This window comes from Haemorhous mexicanus, chromosome 1 (genome assembly GCF_027477595.1).
Source record: "Haemorhous mexicanus isolate bHaeMex1 chromosome 1, bHaeMex1.pri, whole genome shotgun sequence".
In the NCBI taxonomy this organism is placed as follows: domain Eukaryota; kingdom Metazoa; phylum Chordata; class Aves; order Passeriformes; family Fringillidae; genus Haemorhous; species Haemorhous mexicanus.
Genome location: NC_082341.1, coordinates 73,020,516 through 73,038,547, shown reverse-complemented (window position 1 = coordinate 73,038,547; position 18,032 = coordinate 73,020,516). Strand labels below are relative to the sequence as shown.

General features: G+C 38.0%; 1 protein-coding gene across 4 annotated transcripts in view; it reads left to right on the top strand.

Annotated features, from left to right (window-relative positions):
• Positions 1–14,778, top strand: part of RELCH (RAB11 binding and LisH domain, coiled-coil and HEAT repeat containing) — a 76,401-nt gene extending 61,623 nt beyond the window's left edge. For 2 of the 4 annotated variants that reach the window (XM_059854189.1, XM_059854218.1), the window contains 7 exons: positions 913–995; positions 1,922–1,985; positions 3,527–3,665; positions 4,022–4,138; positions 4,882–4,970; positions 8,756–8,826; positions 12,985–14,778. In XM_059854189.1, the coding sequence (XP_059710172.1) occupies positions 913–995; positions 1,922–1,985; positions 3,527–3,665; positions 4,022–4,138; positions 4,882–4,970; positions 8,756–8,826; positions 12,985–13,105 (684 nt within the window). In that variant the 3' untranslated portion in view covers positions 13,106–14,778. Of the gene's footprint in view, positions 1–912; positions 996–1,656; positions 1,740–1,921; positions 1,986–3,526; positions 3,666–4,021; positions 4,139–4,881; positions 4,971–8,755; positions 8,827–12,984 lie in introns of those variants that run through there. The other 2 variants (XM_059854197.1, XM_059854207.1) reach the window with 2 other exon arrangements.
• The last annotated feature ends 3,254 nt before the right edge of the window (positions 14,779–18,032 follow it).

The following is an 18,032-nucleotide window of genomic DNA, read 5'->3' as shown; positions in this document are numbered from 1 at the left end:
TTTGCAACTTGGTTTGCAAATTAGTAGGTTTTCATATGAAGAAAGCATGTAAAGGGCATTTGCAATGTATGCAGCAAATGCTTGTGTATAACTACGTAGGTAATGTAAAAAAATCACCTGGGAACATCTGGATTCAAACAACTTTGTTGTGTTCATGGATAATGAGGTTTACTGTGATTTCAAGCTTTTAATGTTTGGGATGCACTGCAACAAATACATCTCTTCCTTAGTTTGCAAAAAGACTCGAGGAAATACATTTCATGTATAGTTCAAGGATTCTCCATTTTCTCCCTGCACAGACCAGCATTTATACTGTTTGGATGGTTGTTAAATATCAAGGAGTCCTGAATGATTTTCAGGAAAACATTTTGGCATCTGGGAAGGTGCTATTTGTCTCATTGTAAAAGGTGTGAGAGGTGTCACTCAGTGTGGGGAAATCTACACACATTTGGCCTAGTCAAGACTTCTGTGTTGCATGCGACAGCCATCTACTATGATAAATACTGTTGTGTTGAGTTAGGAACAGCATTTACATGAAATCATCAAACTCAAATTGACATTGCTGTAGTACTTAATTATACATAACTTTATTAATAGTTATAATCATATCTGAAATAAAATATGCAAGTACTTGCTAAAGGTTTGAGTTCAAGTTTTAAAATATCTGAAAATAAAGAAAACGTTGTATTGTTGAATGCATCACATTTGTGCTAATTGCCAGACCACTTTGGCTTTCTTCATGCCTTTGCGTTTATGAAGCTCTAGTGTAGCAGTATTTGCTTAGCTTCTAATTTTGGTTTGCTTTTTGTGTTTTATCTTTCTCTCTCTTGGTTTTGCCGTTCTTCTTCCCATGATACTGTGCTCGCTCTTTCCGTGCATCACCTGTGATACCCCCCTGCTCCGACCATTCAGCTGTTGGTGAAGGGGGTACATGAAACTCTGGTAGCTCAGAGAGTTGTTCCTGCTCTCATTACTCTCTCCAGTGACCCTGAAATGTAAGTTCCCTGACTGTCTTATATACCTAGCATCCCTCTTAATACTTAGAAAGAAATAACCATCACTTATGTCTCTTAATCTAGCTGAACAAAAATTGAATTCCTTTTAAAGGAAAGTAGCCTTTAAATCATTTATTTCTAAATAAAAAGGTTTACTGCAACACTTGGAATTAAACTGTATAAAAATGCTGAATAAACTTTAAATGGAAAACTTAAATCCATGTAATTGAATTTTTGTTTATATTTAATAATGTTCTCAGTTTTCAAATTTGCTTACATCATTTCTGGCAGGAAGCTGAATACTATTATTCTGTAATGCTATCAGCTTTGCTACTGCAAAATTAAGTATCACCTGCATTAATGAAATGCAAAGTTGTTTTGGCTGCATCTCATTTCTGATAGGCAACCGTGGCACTTCATTTCATGGACATTCTGATGTGGTATTTCTTTCAAGCTAAGGAGGGATGCTTTGCTAATCTCACTAACAACTTGTTACTAACAGATGCTCCAGCATGAATAGAGTCTTAGTGGCTTTAATGTCTTGTGCGGGTGACTAAACCAAGAACAACCCCAAGAGTCTGCCTGCCCATCCTCAGTCACAGCTAACCCAGTTGTTCACGTTTACCAAAGCGTTTTTTATTGCATGTTGACTGGTTTCCAGCTGGCTCTTCGAGGCATGAGTGAAGCATTAGTTGACAAGCGGGTTGCTCCGGCCCTTGTTACCTTGTCCAGTGATCCTCAATTGTGAGTTTCAGACTGAGACCTTGAGTTAATCCTGTCTTTTTCCTGGTCTGATTTTTTTTTTTTTTCCCCTTTGTCATTGCTAGAAACTAATGTAACTTAAAAGTACTAATTTTTAAATATTTATTTAAGTAATTTTTTTCTGGTGTTGATTACATCTTAAAGACCCTATTCTTCCATTGTAGTTCAGTAAGGATTGCTACAATCCCTGCTTTTGGGACCATCATGGAAACTGTTACTCAGAGAGAGGTAAGATACCTGTTCTCACCTGTGTTTTTGTAGCATAAGAAGAGAATGATTTTTTAATAAATTCAGAATAAAAGAAAGGGCAAGTAATTAATTCTTCCTTTCTTTCTTTGTCATGTTCTCTTCCAAAGTGCTTTCGGGTTTTGCAATTGGCCTTTTTTTGCCTCTCTAAACAAACCAACCCTTGTAACTAATAAAAACATTTCCTTCTAAATCTCAACCAAACATAAACAGAGACAGATAAGTAGAGGGGAGGCCTGTGCTAGAAGATGGGAAATCCCATGCTCAAAATGTTTTTTTAAAAACCTTCTCCAGTACAGTTGTGAAATCTAACTCCATTATTTCCAAATGAAATAGTTCTATGTTAAAATAGTGACCAAAAACATCCACATATTGTACTATTGTTTATTGTACTTTTTTAGGTGCTTTAGGGTATCCTGCTTGGCTCCCAAATACTTTAGAAGAGCACAAGACTCCTGTTGTTCCAGTAATATCTGCTGGTTTAGCCCTTGGTTTAGTCCAAGATGGCACTGAAAGACATAATGACATTAGCAAAGTGTTCCTTGAAGATAATGCAGAGATGCAATTCCTCCTCATTTTTTGAATGATGGTACTATGGTAATAGATAAGAATTCTGAAGACAGGATTCTGCTGTAAACAGTAGAAAACTAGATTTTGTTTCATGTAACAGCTGTGCAATCAAATTTCTTCTGTAAGTCCTTGCAGCTTTTTGCAGAGCTTGCATTCTTCCCGTAATTTCAACATATTCTAAAAGAATGTGTTTGAGGAAATGTGAGTAATGTGAGTCAAGTCAGTGGTGACTCACACGAATTTGGACGATGGAAAAGTTAGAATTTTGCAGCTTGGAATGCACGCCTATAATCAGTTGGGAAGAACATTGTTTTGTTACCACACAGAAATTACTGTATCCGTTGCACTAATTATGATAAGCCTTAGAGTACAGAGGTGATAGCACCTTCCAAAATGAATCATAAAATGTTACTTTTTTCAAGTTTGAATCCAAATTAAATACCTATCTCATTTTTGGTTTCCTAGCCTTTAGTTGAAGGAATCTTTTTAATTCCATTGATTTTTATGATAGTTACTTTTGCATCTCTGTTCTCTGCAAAAAAAATTTCAACCTACTAAGTGAGATACATTACAAAAAATGCTATTAATTGGTTTCTAATTAAACAGGAAAACTCTGTAGTTACTAGTTATTAAGTAAGAGGGAAACTGTAATAGCAGGTAAAAAAAGGGAGTATCAGACTCAAGGAAATCTCAGGAGGAAAAATCAACTATATGGGAGCACCTGTCTGTTGTTAAAAAACAGATCAGATTAAAACCCTGGTAAAAGTCCTTAAAACATAGAGGTGCATTGAAGAGTTTGAAACATCCTCCTAGCAAAAATCTGTAAATTAGAAGAAAATCCAAGATCTGTCATCTGAAATACAGAAAATTGTAAACATACTCTGAACTGATCATAACAATTTCTAGTATCTTGATTCTTTTGTGTTCTTTCTATTTCTCTGGGAATATTGAAGCTTCTGGAGAGAGTAAAAATGCAGCTGGCATCTTTCCTGGAGGACCCTCAGTATCAAGACCAACATTCTTTACATACAGAAATCATAAAAACGTTTGGAAGAGTTGGACCTAATGCTGAGCCCAGATTTAGAGACGAATGTAAGTTGCATCCATGGGAAGATGCAGTCTTGTTCTCTCTGTCCAAAAGCTAATAATAGGTATGCTGGTTACATTGATGGGGTTTTTCTTCCTTTTCTGTAAACTGTTATTATTTCAAAGGTACTCCAAGGTACTTTTTTATTTTAGGTAGCACCACCACAAATTTTTATTTCAAGTTTGAGTCAATCCATTAAATGTGCAAGGGCAATCCTATCAAAAGCAATTGTTAGCAGTTCTTATTCCACGCTGATGTGTGAAGTTTCAAATGCCTGCAGTTGCCACATAGCACCTGTTTAATGCTAAACAAGTCTCTGGAAAGCAGTTTCAAATACTTATTCCTCTCTTTACTTTTCCAGTTGTTATTCCACACTTGCACAAGTTAGCCTTGGTCAACAACCAGCAGTCTGTTGATTCGAAGAGACTGGATATCGCTACCCACCTGTTTGAGTCCTACAGTGCTCTTTCCTGTTGCTGTATCCTTTTTTCAGGGGAAGTCTAGCTGTTAGTTCTCTGGTGGTGAGAGAAGTTTAATACTTGTCTTTGAATCTGTGATATAAAACATGATCTATTCAACATAAGGAGGAGGTTTTCCAAGATTAGCAGCACACCAGGTGCCCTCCAAACCACTCTCCTTCCTCTCCTCAGCAGGATGGGTGAGGGTGGGGGACAAAATCAGATGGAGGAAAAACTTGTGTCAAAATAGTGGCAGTTTAATAAAGTATAAGTTATGTATGGAAGCAAAGCAAAACAGAAGATTTATTCTCCCTTTCCATTAGCAAGCAATATCCAGTTATTTTCCAGGAAGCAGGGCTTCAGCACATGTAGCAGTCACTCCAGAACACAAACATCATAACAACAAATGGTGTCCCACCCTGCCACCACCACCTTCTCTTAGTTTTTGTATCTGAATAGGCATCATATGGTGTGGAACATCCCTCTGGTCAGTTTGGGTCAGCTGTCCAGGCTGTGTGCCCGATAAACCAATAAATCAAGGAAAAAAAATCTTAAAAGTATTATATGGATATATGAAATGCCTGATGTTAAATATGTTTAAGATCTTTTTTCCTTTTTATTAGCCATGAAATGTCAAATGCTGTTCCATTTTCTTAGTTTTGCTGCTGCCCTTGTGTTCCATAAAGCAACATTATCAGAAGACAGAAAAAAAAGTATAATTTCAAATGCAATCCTTATAATACCTTAACAACCTGGGTTTTAGTTATTTCAGAGGATTTAATGGTCAATCACTTTTTACCAGGACTGAAGTGTTTACGAACCGACATGGAACATCTCTCTCCAGAACATGAGGTGAGCAGTAAACTATGTTTACTGAGTATGAGATGTAGGTGGCAGAAGTTGAAATGGGATGGCATTTAAAACCAGAAGTTAAGGAGAGCTGCTAATAAGTGGTTTCAAAACATGACATTCAGGAGGTTTTTTTCATAAAGAATAGGTCACGTGATTTCAAAACCAGTAAACTCTTGTAAAATGTATTTCTGAGCTGAGAATCTCTGCAGACAAATACTCAACCATCGGAAATGCATGTAGAAACATAGATCTTCCTAGACTGAAGAAAAAGGAAATGTTTTTACCATCTTTATCTTAATCAAACCAAGGATGCACTAAAATCACTGGTTACAATATATCCAGTTAGGCAAAAGTTTCATTTTCTTTTACCAATGGGATAACTGATCGAATACTACTTCATTTTTGTAGTTAATGTAACTTCTAAGGTTTAAAGACATGGTCCATTCAAAAGATACCCTGAATCAGAACAAGAGGTTTGATTGAGTTTGAATCTTGTAGTCAGAGAAGGAACCGAGGACTGAATAGAATTTAAAATAAATCAGTAGGTAAAGACAGCTCTCAGTTCTCCATTACCACATTCTGCATTACTGTGCTTAATTGACTTCAGTCATAATGCCAAGTGCTTTGGCTTTTTAGCCAGAGAGCAATATAAAATTAAAAATATTAACCCCTGCTCCAGTGGGTTAGAAAACTCACTACAGGCTTTACAATTTTTATCCCTTTTTTTGTAGAAATGGATATCTAGGGCTTGATCAGCTTCCCACTTCAATAGGATGTTTATAGGCATCATCATAGAGGCTTCTGAGACCAGTGAGTTCTAGTGTCTGTCTTGGAAGCCTTCTATCTGAAAATCATGTTTTCTGAAATGAATGTAATATACTGTCTCAAATAATTAGACATTTTCATAAACAGAATTAAGCCTTTTTTCACTATTTTGGCCTCTGTGGTGTTATTCATTATTCAAGTGGCATATCACTTGACAAACACACATTTTCTGAATCACAGAGCCTTAGCTCTAATGGCTTAACGTCAGTACAGAGTTTATGCTCATCCTGGAAGGGTAACATTGTGGAATTGGCTTGTGTGGTCCTGTCTGGCAGCATGTACCACTCATACCTCATACTTGTTTTCCTTTCTTTCATATAAATAAAAGTGTAAGTTGGGCATTTAGGTCAGACCTTCTCATCTTTAAAGAAAACATTTCAGCTTGTGCAGACATTCAGATACTTTACCAGCATCTCTAGTTCAATGTCAAGTCCCTTCTCCCTCGTTTTCCACTTACCTTCTATGGGTTTTCAGAGTAAGTGGATTTGAGTTGCATGATAGTGAGTCAGTACTTGGTAAAAATATTTAGTCCATATACTGCAGTACTGTTTATAAGACTTCAGCATGTTAAGTCTCTTAAGTGTCTCTATATTTAGAGTTAGTACTCTAAAACATTTCTCTTTAAGGAGATGTGATTTCATAATCAGTCCTATGACCAAACAAGGAGAACCCAAGGGAATAGGTCTGAGCAGTATGTGCAAAGCCATAATGTAGAAATTTAGAAATTAATCTGCAGAAGAGGCAAGAATTGCTCCACTTCATCCAAGAATTACATAGCCTTCCCAGAAGGAGCTGTGCAATGGATGGGAAAGCCATCCTGTTCTTGAAATGATCCTGGGTCCTTGATGAATTATTCTCCTCTTTGATCAAGGCTTCATATTCTTGATATTTGGAACATCTGGATTCAGATGTACAAAAACGTAGGAAAGCTCCAGTGCGCAGGTGGAAATGATAAGTAACCAAAATTATGGCGGCTGTGCTTGAAAATTTCAGGGCTTTTTGATACAGAACAAAAATTCTGAATGTATTTTTCTTGTACCTCTGTACTCTTGAGCATTAAGTATTTGTATAACATTTTATGCAAATGGAGGACAGCAAATGTAGTAGGAAGAGTTGTAGTCCTGTTTGAATGCCACTCTCTGAAACACTCAAGGGTGCTACCTAAAATGATTCAAATGCTGAAGTAATACTTGTGGATAAATAGAGTGAGCAGTGGCACAGGTCTGCAGACCAGGCCACATCTTATCAGTGTAATTATTGGGTGTGCTGCAGACTTGACAGAAACCAACATTTTAATTTATGCAAAAACATTTAAAAATAGTCATCAGTTGGCAGTAACCATTAGTGACTGATCTGTATTTTAGAGATTGAAAATAGTATTTTTCCTTTGTTGTATATATTCAGGATTGGTGAGGCAATACTAATTTTAATTGCTTGTAGTTTTGAGATTTTAAGTTTAGTGTCTCAAAAAAGTATTTAGCTTTCTTCTGAGCTGTGGCAGAGGAACTTTCCATTTATGCAGTGTGTATATATGTGTGTATATGTACATATTTATAGTTCCATACTTTGCATTTTAACTTTTTTGCCTAAGTGTTTCAAAACATGTCTTGGTTTGAAAAGACAAGTGTCTGCTAAGGAAGGCAGGAGCCTCTCTTGAAATGGAAAATGTAAACCCCCTCCCTCTGAATTGTTATAATTTTGGAATTAAGGGGCTCAGGCAAAGATATTGGAGTAGAAATAACAGTTCTTTATTAGGAAAAGTAAAAATAAAAATTCAGGAATACAAAATAATGCTGACAGAGTCAGAATACGACCTCACACCCTGTTTGTCAGGGTGTTGGTAGCAGTCCCATTAAACAGTAGCTGCAGTCCTCCTGGAGTGACAGATGTGGTTCTGTTGCAACAATGATCCTGTAGAAAGGGTGTAGTCTTCCTCTGAAAGTCCAGTGGTGGTATAGATGGGCCTGGTCTTCCTCTGGGAATCCAGTGGGAAAAGGCTGCCTGTGGTGTTCCAAATTTCAGACTATATCCAGGAAGGAATACTTGGCTCCTCCTCTTGGGCAGAGCATCTCACACTGGGGTGATGTAATTTTATCAGTCATGCAGTGAGAATGAGTCATGCAGTGAGGCCCATCAACAGAAGATATCTCCTGAAGGGAGGATGGGTTGTGGAAGAGCTAAAGAAAAACTGCCCAATTAACAGAAGATAATTGCTCCACCTCTAACAGATGGCAATAGAATACACACCCCCAGCCATATCTTGCATTTGCAACCTAAGACAAAACACTTTTGTCTTAATGTGTTAAAACAGTACTGTTGTGAACAGGGCAGGGAGTCATTTATCTGTCCCATGAATTAACTGTATGATTTTGTTTTAAAGCCTGCTATTGGGAATCTTTTCCTTATTTTTGGATAAGTGTAAAAATGTCAGTGTGGAGGTGTCTTCAGTCTTAAATACTCTGCAGAAACCTTTTTAACACTGTACTTGCTTAAATAAAAGGAAAAAGCCATGAGTCATAGGAACTCTGGAAGACACCAGTGGAATGGTATCAAGTTGATTTTAGCACTTCCTTCTATTAAGATATTGTCCTAGGATACCATCACACTTTTTTCTTTCCTTGCTTTTTCTTTCTGCATAATGTTCATGAAGATAGAGCATGCCACAGATGTGGATTTGTTTTAGTGCTGTTTTTAAAAGCCTGGGGCAAAAGGACAAAGTCTGAACTTCTGTAACTATTTGGAAAACATTTTCTTCCTTAAGTTATTTTGAACATTTTTGTTGTTTCTAACCACAAGGCATTATCAGATAACTGGAACTCAAAGGCACTTGAAAAAAAAAAAATCAGGGAAATGTTTTAAACAGTACTGCTAATGTCAGAATTATTTGCAGAGTAGATTTCATAAGAAGTGTTAATGTAAAAGGAAAAATGTCATGTATCTCTCTTCCTTATGTGTCTTAGGTTATTTTGAGCTCCATGATAAAAGAATGTGAACAGAAAGTGGAAAACAAGACCGTCCAAGAACCGCAAGGGTAAGACTTCCACTTCCCTTTTTCTGTGTGCCTCCAGAGCAGTGTTCTGCAGAGTGTATTCCATAATGGTGTCCAAGATTTGTGACCTGAAATCCTGCACTGACATATGCTGTATTTGAAAACAGTGTTTGGAAACTTTAATACAGTGGCTGTTTCTGTCTCCAGTGTAAAACATGAGACAACAATTATTTTTATAGGAATTATGTTCTTGGTTCTTAATTTTTTGTTAATTTAAAGCTGAATTTGAATTTCTGTACTGGATCTGAGAAATCAGGGAGTGCCTGGCCTAAGTGCTTAGAGCAATGTATGTAGAAGACACTTTGCCACCCATGGGGGTGGCAACCTGCAGGCTGAGGGAGTTGTTCTGGTCCTGGGAAGGGCTTGCTTCAGGCTGCTCTCCTGGTTTGCCCAGGACTGGTGCACGCAAGAACAGTTTCTCCAGTGTATAAACTGACCCCTGCGTGAGTGTTCTGGTTAGACAGTTAGCTGACTTTGGGAAAAGGCCACCTGTGCTGCACTTTGGTACAACACCCTTTCCACAAACACAGAGTAAACCCAGCTCTCCAGGGAGACAGCAGACACACAGTGCTCATGCATCCATTTGCTTCATGTGTAGAGATGGTATCATTTGTGTGCACTTCCTGATAACAAAAGTAGCCAAAAGACCCACCTTTCATGTGGAAATTGGGGATGCTCATTGCCATTATGATGAGTTGTGTGTGCTTTTTTGCCTGCTCATTGCCTGGAATGGCATGCCAGCAGGTAAATTATTGTGGATTATTATATAACTTAACAAATCCTTAGCAGTGTTGCCAAGGAAGTGTGTGAGGAGGTATCTGAAAAGAGAATCTGTTCTCAATCCCAGTACTTTGTCATGAGACTTGAGAAAATTACTGAAGCTTGTTCATGTCATGCTCCCTTATCTGTAAAAAATGGATAGAATTTACTTCTTGAAAGGGCTCACCCGTAGTCCTGGAAGCAACTGGTGGTCTGAGAATGATTAAAATAGAAAAGGTGTACAAGAACTCAACAGAAAGTTGAGTAAAGTATGTAAAGTAGAAAAAGGGTCAGTCTCTCAGGCACCAAGTAAAATACTTCAGGCTTTACTAGTAGTAAATACTTTGAAATGACAGTCCTGTTAAGCCATTGCAGAAACAGATAAATGCAAACCTCATACAACATCTGATATATGTTCTTTATGAATGCAACTGCTGAAAACTAAGATATGAAAAGGATAAGTCTTTGCAATCTGTTCCTTTGTTCTTTTAATTAGTTTCCCCCTTTCTTCTACAACCACGTCAGGCTATGGTTGTAGTCTTGTACTGTACAAAATTAACAAGAAATATTTTACCACTGAAGAAATGACCTTTTCATATACGTAAACGTCTCTGTTTTCTTGCTAAGTGCTTGCTGATTTCAGTTCCTAATTTCAATGACAAATACATATTTTACAAAGGATTTAAATACAGCTGGGATATAAATTACTGGGGTTTGTTAACAGCACGGCAGTGCAGGCACAGAAATCAAAATGGGTGCAAAAGCAATCTTCTGATGTTCTTGTCTTGTCTTTTCCCCTTGCTGTTAGAAAAACTTGGTCAAATAATACAGTATCAAAGAAATAGTTTTTTCAGAAGATTAAACTCTGCATTTTTAAATATTGGATAGCTGCTTTTGTTAAACATTTTGTTTAGCAATTAACAAGGTATTTTAATCACAGGTAACAACTTATATTACAAACTGATTGCTATAAAATGCCCATTAGGAGTGTTTCTTTCAGCCTAGAGCTTCCCCATAAAACAGGCAGAATTCTGTGTCACATCTGATTCATCAGGACACCAGGAAAATTTGATGTTTACACATTATTTGTGGGTTGGGTTTTGTTTTGCTTTTTAAATAATGGATTGTTTTAAACAAGATATGCTATTGCTTTGTTGGGTTCTTTGATTACTTTTTAAAGATGTGAGACTCACATTATTTGATTTCATATTAATTTTTGCAATGTTTAAATATTCACTTTGCATAGTAATGGAAGTACTTTGGAGGCTATTTATTTTGGATATTTAAACTTTTAAGTATGCAGGATGCTGTGGATTATGTTTCTATTTACAGTAACAGTATTAGAAAACATGAACTTCTAGACTCTGTAGTTGTTACTATTTAATTTTTGAAGTCAGATGGCTGACATCCCCCAAACTGTTTCAAGAACCAATGGAACACCTCCTTGTTTTCCTCAGTCTTATTCAGGATCGTTTCAGACTAATGAAAGCACAGTTTGTTTAGAACTACCGGTTTGTCACCAGTTGCAAGGCTTTCTTTTCTGAAATGAGCACTTTTATTTTCTTAATGCTGCTAATGCTTGGAATGTACAGTATTTCCCAAATAAGTTTTCGTAGCTACACACAACTCTAGGATACCTCATAGTCTGAGATAGCTTCTTGTCCTTAACTAGCTGATACTGAGTGTAAACTGTTAGTTACATAATTTATATGCCCTTGCTTTATCATGAAATCAAAGGAAATTGCAAGAGGCATCCATCTTACTGTAGCAGTAATTTCCCAGCTGAGTTTTATCAGCTGGAAATATGTGATTCATTAGTTGACTAGAGATGTTTAATCAAGCCAAAGATGTCTGGCTATGTGATTGTGCCTGAAATAAATATTTTACTTTTAAAGTTTATAATTAAACTATTTGCAAATCCACAATACATCTTTAGTAAGAAGCTTCCCTTTTATTTCTAAGGTACTTTAAAAAGAACCAGAAATCATTATTACTAAGCACTTTTTTTCTGTGGTGTGAAATGGGAGAAAGTACTGCATGTATCCCTTCTACCTTTGAAGAAATCATTCAAGTTCTGTTGAAACAATTCAGAGTTAACTTCAGTTTTATCTCCTTGATGCAAGTGTGTCTAACAGAACTGTTTATAACTTTTCAGACTGAAAAGTCAGTTCCTGGAATCTGGCCTTTGCCAGTAAGACAGATTTTGTGGTCTTAGCTATAAGTTTGAAATGCAGAGTCCACGCCGAGTTCACAAGGGATAATTTATTTGGTAATGTTTTCTAAAATTGCCCTTGTCCAATGTTGATAAACACTTGCCTTTTTGACTATAAATATAGGAAATATGGAATATTTGTTAATATTCCTGGTACGTACATTTGCTCTGTCTTGAGACACATGACTCCTACTGTGCTAAACGGTTTATATATATCTGAAATTGAGCTCACTGTTAGTTGTTAATTAAAAAAAAAAATCTGTTAATTTCACATAATAGGGATAATTTCTTAACATATTATTCATAGCTTAGCATCCTGTAGCTTCGGCATTGATTGGATTGCTCCTTCCAGTCCAGTTTGTGGGAAACCTATGAACTCTCCATTGTCCTATGTAGTATGTCTCAATTAAGAACATCCAAGCACAGGTTACAGGAGCCACATTCACAAAAACCAGAAGAAGCAGCTCCTTAGCCAGCAAGGGGGGCTGACCCAGTCGGGCTCAGGGTGGGGTTTGCAAGAAATTTATAAGAAGTTCAAAGGAAAGCTGATCAAGTAATATAAAATAAAGATTTATTGAGGTTGACAATCCTCACCAGTTTTTAACTCTGTTCAGGTGAAAGTAGTTGGAAAATAAAGTGTTGAAAATTAAGGAGAGAGGTCACTGTTTTGTACTTACCTTGCTTTTGCTCATCTCTACATGTCTGCTAATGTCACTGTTGGAGGCAGGTTTCTTGGGTTAGAAAGGTCTGTGTCTGAACTGATACTGGTGAACTTACACTAAATAAACACAAGAATTGACATTTCTGGTCAGAAGGCAAAAGCAGAGGTATTTGTCACTGCAGCAAAAGCAAAGGCAATACCTTTCACAGAGGTATTTGTCACTGCAGCAATTCCCCAGTAGGTAGCGAATGCTAATGTGGTGACATCCAAAGGAACTAAAATTAGTGCAAAAAAATATTTTACCATTTTCACAGGCACTGCAAACACATTATAATAAGTTTAACAGTGCATATATGGACTAGGTAGTGATGGGTTTTCAATTTTTCTTCACAGACTGGTCTTTTTTGTTGAAACCTATGAAACACAAAGACAATTTAGTTGCTTAAGAAACAACATAACGTTCTTTTTAATTTGTAGTCTCATGCCACTAAATGTTTTCCTTTCCCAGCTCGATGTCAATTGCAGCGAGCCTGGTAAGTGAAGATACAAAGACCAAGTTTCTGAACAAAATGGGCCAGCTGACTACATCAGGTGCAATGTTGGCTAATGTGTTCCAGAGGAAGAAGTAAGATGGGAAAAGGAACTCCCAGCTAACACTAAGGTGGACCTCACAGAGACTGGTTCCTGTACTTGAAGTACTTGCCTTTTAATTTCTTCTGTCTTATGTTCTTGTAGTATAATTTTATTCTAACCTCCAAAGATATTTGCACTGCTTTTGAATATCGCTGTGTATCTGTTAATTTTGGGTTAACTGTGGTTGATATAAAACTGAAATCATAGTCTGTACCAAGTCCCTGTTCTGTGTTCTTGTCTTTCCAGCATATTTTTTTTATATAGTGGAAGGTTTTGGTTTTTTTTATTTTCTGACAGGATATCAGCAAATATCTGTATTATACATGGAGCTATTCTGACGGTACTTAAAATAATGTAAATTTGAAGTCATTGTCATGAAGTAATAAAAGTGGAGATTACTTATGTATTTAAATTATGAGAGAGTAATGCAGATTTTTTAATTATGTTTCTAAAAAGAAGAGGAAGAGCCACCAGCATTTGTCTGTGCTTCTAGGGTTGTTTTTGTAAGTATTGTGCATCTTGAATCCAGAGGAATTGCAGTATCTAATGTGTGAGACTGCTTGCACTGCATCAGTCTGCAGGGAATGCTCATGTTTCACATGCTTTATGCCGACATTGTAAATGCTGTACAAAGCCCTTCAGATAAAATTCTCACATCTATGTGATTTTTTGAGGGGTTTTTTCTTTTGTAGGGGTTTTTCTTTTATTTTAAAGCACTTTACAAGTCTACACATCCACAGGCACATCCATTAAGTAAAGGAAAAACATGATAAATGAACAAATGTTTATAAACGTGTAAGCTACTACACAGGGTCCCCAGTACAGTTCTGCAGGCAGAGGAAACCTTATGCAGAAGAGAGACAGCTTTCATCTTGCACTCAGTGTGCAGTTCTGTGGACTGTGAAAACTAAAGATATTTTGTTGTTTAGATTGAATTTCAGTTCAAATTTAATTTTGGAGTGTTTGAAATGACGTTGAGTTTGATGTGCAGTTTCTTTAAAATGCTAAGTAGACTGCCTATATACATTTTGAAAATGACATTACAGGGAGTATATTCAACAACCAAATATTTTTGTTAGCAAGGAAGCATTAACAACTAAATCCTTTTCTTCTTATACAGCACTTTTTTTCCCCCTCTTTATGTTAATGTCATCTTCTGAAAGTAAACTCACGTGCATGCATGAACTGGTATGAGGTAGCAAAATATAAAAGCTCGGGCATTCTCTAAGATGGTACCATTCAGCTGGAAGTATGGATGTCTTTGAGGACAGGGAAGGCAAAAAAGAGCAAGGGAATAAAGTATTCTCTCCTGAAACAGAATTTGGATGGAATAACAGGTCGGGTATCACCCTTAAATGGAGATAATGGAAATAACTCGAGGCTTCTGCCTGCTTTATGTCTGTGCCTGTTGGCTCTGCATACGCTGTTCCTGCCGCGGTGGTGTTGTGACAGGGCCTGCTGCTCACGTGCGCGCCGTCGGTCCCCTTGCACTGCACTGATGGAACATTTCTCTGGAGGTTACAGACAGCTCCATGCCTTCGTGTTGCTTGTTACCATTGAAGTACGCTTTTAGCAGACTGACTGTGAAATGGAGACATTCCAGAGGAATGGGAAGTGGTGACGTTCCTCTCTATTGTTCTGTTGTCAATAAAAAGTTTTGTATACCTGCCTTGTCTTGTTACTTCTGCTCTTCTCTGAAAAAGATAATCATGTCAACAGAGCTGTTAGAGGAGAGATGTTTAATGTACGGAAATTGTTTAGCCTTAGCTCTTTTTACATAGCAGGTGGTAGACTGAACTTGCTCAATTTCCTTAGCTCCTAGACCTGTGGCTTTACTGCCATTTTCAGACAGGGTCTCCTCCTATGTCTCCTGTGCCTGAGTTGTGTTTTGGATTTTTCTTCTCCTTCTGTTTTCTGACTTCTCAAGCAGTTGCAGTGCCAGAGACAACTTTGTTGTCATGAGACTGAAATAAGAGGGCCATGGTTAAGCTGCCACTTTCTAAAGCAGGGCAGCTGCCTGTGAGAGTGGCTGCTCACCTACGCTGAACTTCATCCACTGTTTGGAAAACTTTTGAATTCACACGAGCCAAAAAACTGACAGCAATTTAACTTTGGAGAAAGTGGGATGAGACTCTTTAGTTTGTTAGTATAAAGGTAGCATCTTTACCCCCATAGGGTAGTAGGTTCTAATCTCTCCAGCCCCTTGAAAAGTGTAGCTTTTGCTACTCAGGGATCTACTTCCCACCAGTTGTAGGAATTTGAGGGTCGCAGGAAGACCAGCACAGTAACTACTGAGGTGAGAAAATTACTGTGTAGGCAGCAAATTCCAATGCTGGTTGTCTTCGGGAGTTTTGCCTCCTAATTTTCAGGTCTCTGTTAGTATATGTTGAACAGACTTTAAAGATTGCAAGAAGCTGTTCCGGGGGGGGGGGGGGGGGGGTGCGGGGCTTGGTGATATTTGGGGTTTTCTGATTATTCCTCCTAACTCTGTCACTGTAGCATTCAGGATGGGAAAATAAAAGAGACCCATTTAATGAGAAGAATTATCAGAATCTTTTAAATTAATCTTCCCCTGTCTTTCCTGTTACTATTCAAAATAAGTGAACCTTTTGGGAGAAAATGTTCTGTTAAAAGAAAGCAGTTTATCCCCTAAGGGTTGTCTTTAATTGCTTATGGCTCTGCCTGAGTAAGGATTCTGTAAAAAACCTAAATGTTTGCTTTATTGGCATTGCCTGAACTTCTTCAGCTTGTTGGCTTTAAATGTCAAAGGTCTCATGCTGCCCCTAGTGAAGTTTCAGACAAAATCTTAGTATCTTTATTTAAAATACTGACTCTTGTGTTCTCAAACAAAAGTGATCAGTGGGCTGAAGGTACCTGGCTGCCTCAATATATGTTCTCTGTAGATTAAGCATAAAGCTAATTGGAATTATGCCTATATTTGGTTTTGAAAGATTGTTTTCTAGATCTCTAAATTAGGCAAATTCTTCTTTTTGTATCTTCTAAGCAGGGTGAATAAAGGGAGCTCCATAAGAAAAGCTGCTCAGTCTTCTGTTAGTCTCTTCCTACGCCCCTACTGCATCAGGAAGAAAATCCTGCTATTACTGTACGTGAACGTATATTCTGGTTAGGAGAACTAAAAGCAGTGTTTGAATGGATTTGGGGCTATGAAAGCTGAGGAAGCTGATGGGTTTAAAGTTTAAAAATTATCCATGAAAAAATCTGTTGTGAAGACAAGGAGGAGTTTTTGTAATATATTGTGGGAATTCATTGCTACAGAAGTATGATAAGATGATTCAAAAAGATTCTGCTGAAAAGTAGATTTGTGGGAAATTCCTATTCTCTCTGTTGTGACACTGTTAATGGCATTTCTATGTTCCAGGAGACAGTGGCTATATTTTAGTGCATTTATAGTGAGTATAATGGATGGTGAGTATAATGCATTCCAAATGTTTTAAGTAATTTCCCGTATGGGACTTACTGATGATGATATTTAAGTAAACCCATTAAGTCCCAGCACAGGTTCATGGAGCAGAAAGTCACTGACATGTTGATACAGCAAACTGATTGGCATGGCACTGATCTGAGGTGGAATCACAGAAGTTCCTGCATCAAATGTAAATGCTGATGAATAACAAGAATTAAGGCAAAAAGATTTCAAGGAAGCTGGCTCAAATGGCTAATGTTTCTAGTAAATACATTCGGATTCATAGCTAATTTGGTTTAGACTATGAAATTGGTCAACAAAGGCCCAGAGGAGGGTGGTTGTTGAATAAAGCTATTCAGGTCCTGGATGTCAGCAGTGTGCACTGATATATCACGTGTTAACTAATTCAAATGAGTGACCATGAATGAGTAATCGTTTTTCCAGAGAAGCTGTTTTAAGTTTTCCTTAGGTTTAATGCCAGTTTTCATCCATACAGGTAAGCTGTAGGAAAAGATGATTCTGCTTAGAGAGTTAGTAACAAGCAAGTCAGTGGCAAACAGCCTCTGTCTTTGGAGACATCTGCACTACGTGCTGAACTTGAACGTCCATCACACTTCCAGTTTGGTGCAAGACTTCCTTAGGCTGAAGAGTTCCATTTCCCAGAAACTTCTGAGCATGAGCAGTTCTACTGCAGAAGTGAGTGACTTGTAAACAGTGACTTGGTGTCAAGGGCCAACACCACGGCAGTGGTCAGTCTGGTTCCTTTCCCAGCACTGGGATTGCATGTGCTCACCACTGCCTCCCTCAGTCACCCAATGTCAGGCAGGTCTGCACCTTCTTGACTTCACTATCCTCACAGAAGCAGAGGGCTGTTTGTTCTACCATTTAAATACTGTTTGCAAATGGGGCTGTTTGCTGTGTATTTGAATATTTCCATTCCCAAAACTGTTGTGACTGTGGCATTGTGCTGCTGCTCCTTGCCCTGCACTTTTACAGGGTTTTTTCCCCATTCCATAACACCTCAGAGACCTCTTGAGGAGATAAAGGTCATACAGTGGAGTCCTGCTGAAGTGACAGGAGCTGTAGCACAGCGTGTGCCTTGTAGGATCATGTGGGTTGTTCTGAAAGGCATTTGCACCTTCCCTTTAACTACGCTGTAAGGCGAGGGGAAGTGGTGATGGGGAAGAAGCAGCTGCAATGTTTAATAGGCAATAAGGGCTCATGTAGGTTTGATCCCTTGCTGACACATGAATGCACTCCATTGATCTAAGTATGAGTTATCTCAATCAGGTGAGTTTTCAAAGGAGTTTGGGATCATTAAGTGTGCTGTTAGATAAAATGGCAGGGTGGCTCTGGGCAGCTGGTAATGGGGTGTTGCCAAGGGCTTAGGGTCTCAGTTCCCCTGCCGGTAGGTGTTTGCCAGCCTTAAAGACTCATCTCCAGGGCTTGAGGAGTATCCTGGGCACAGCAAGCTCCCCAGGCCATGCCAGTATTGCTCT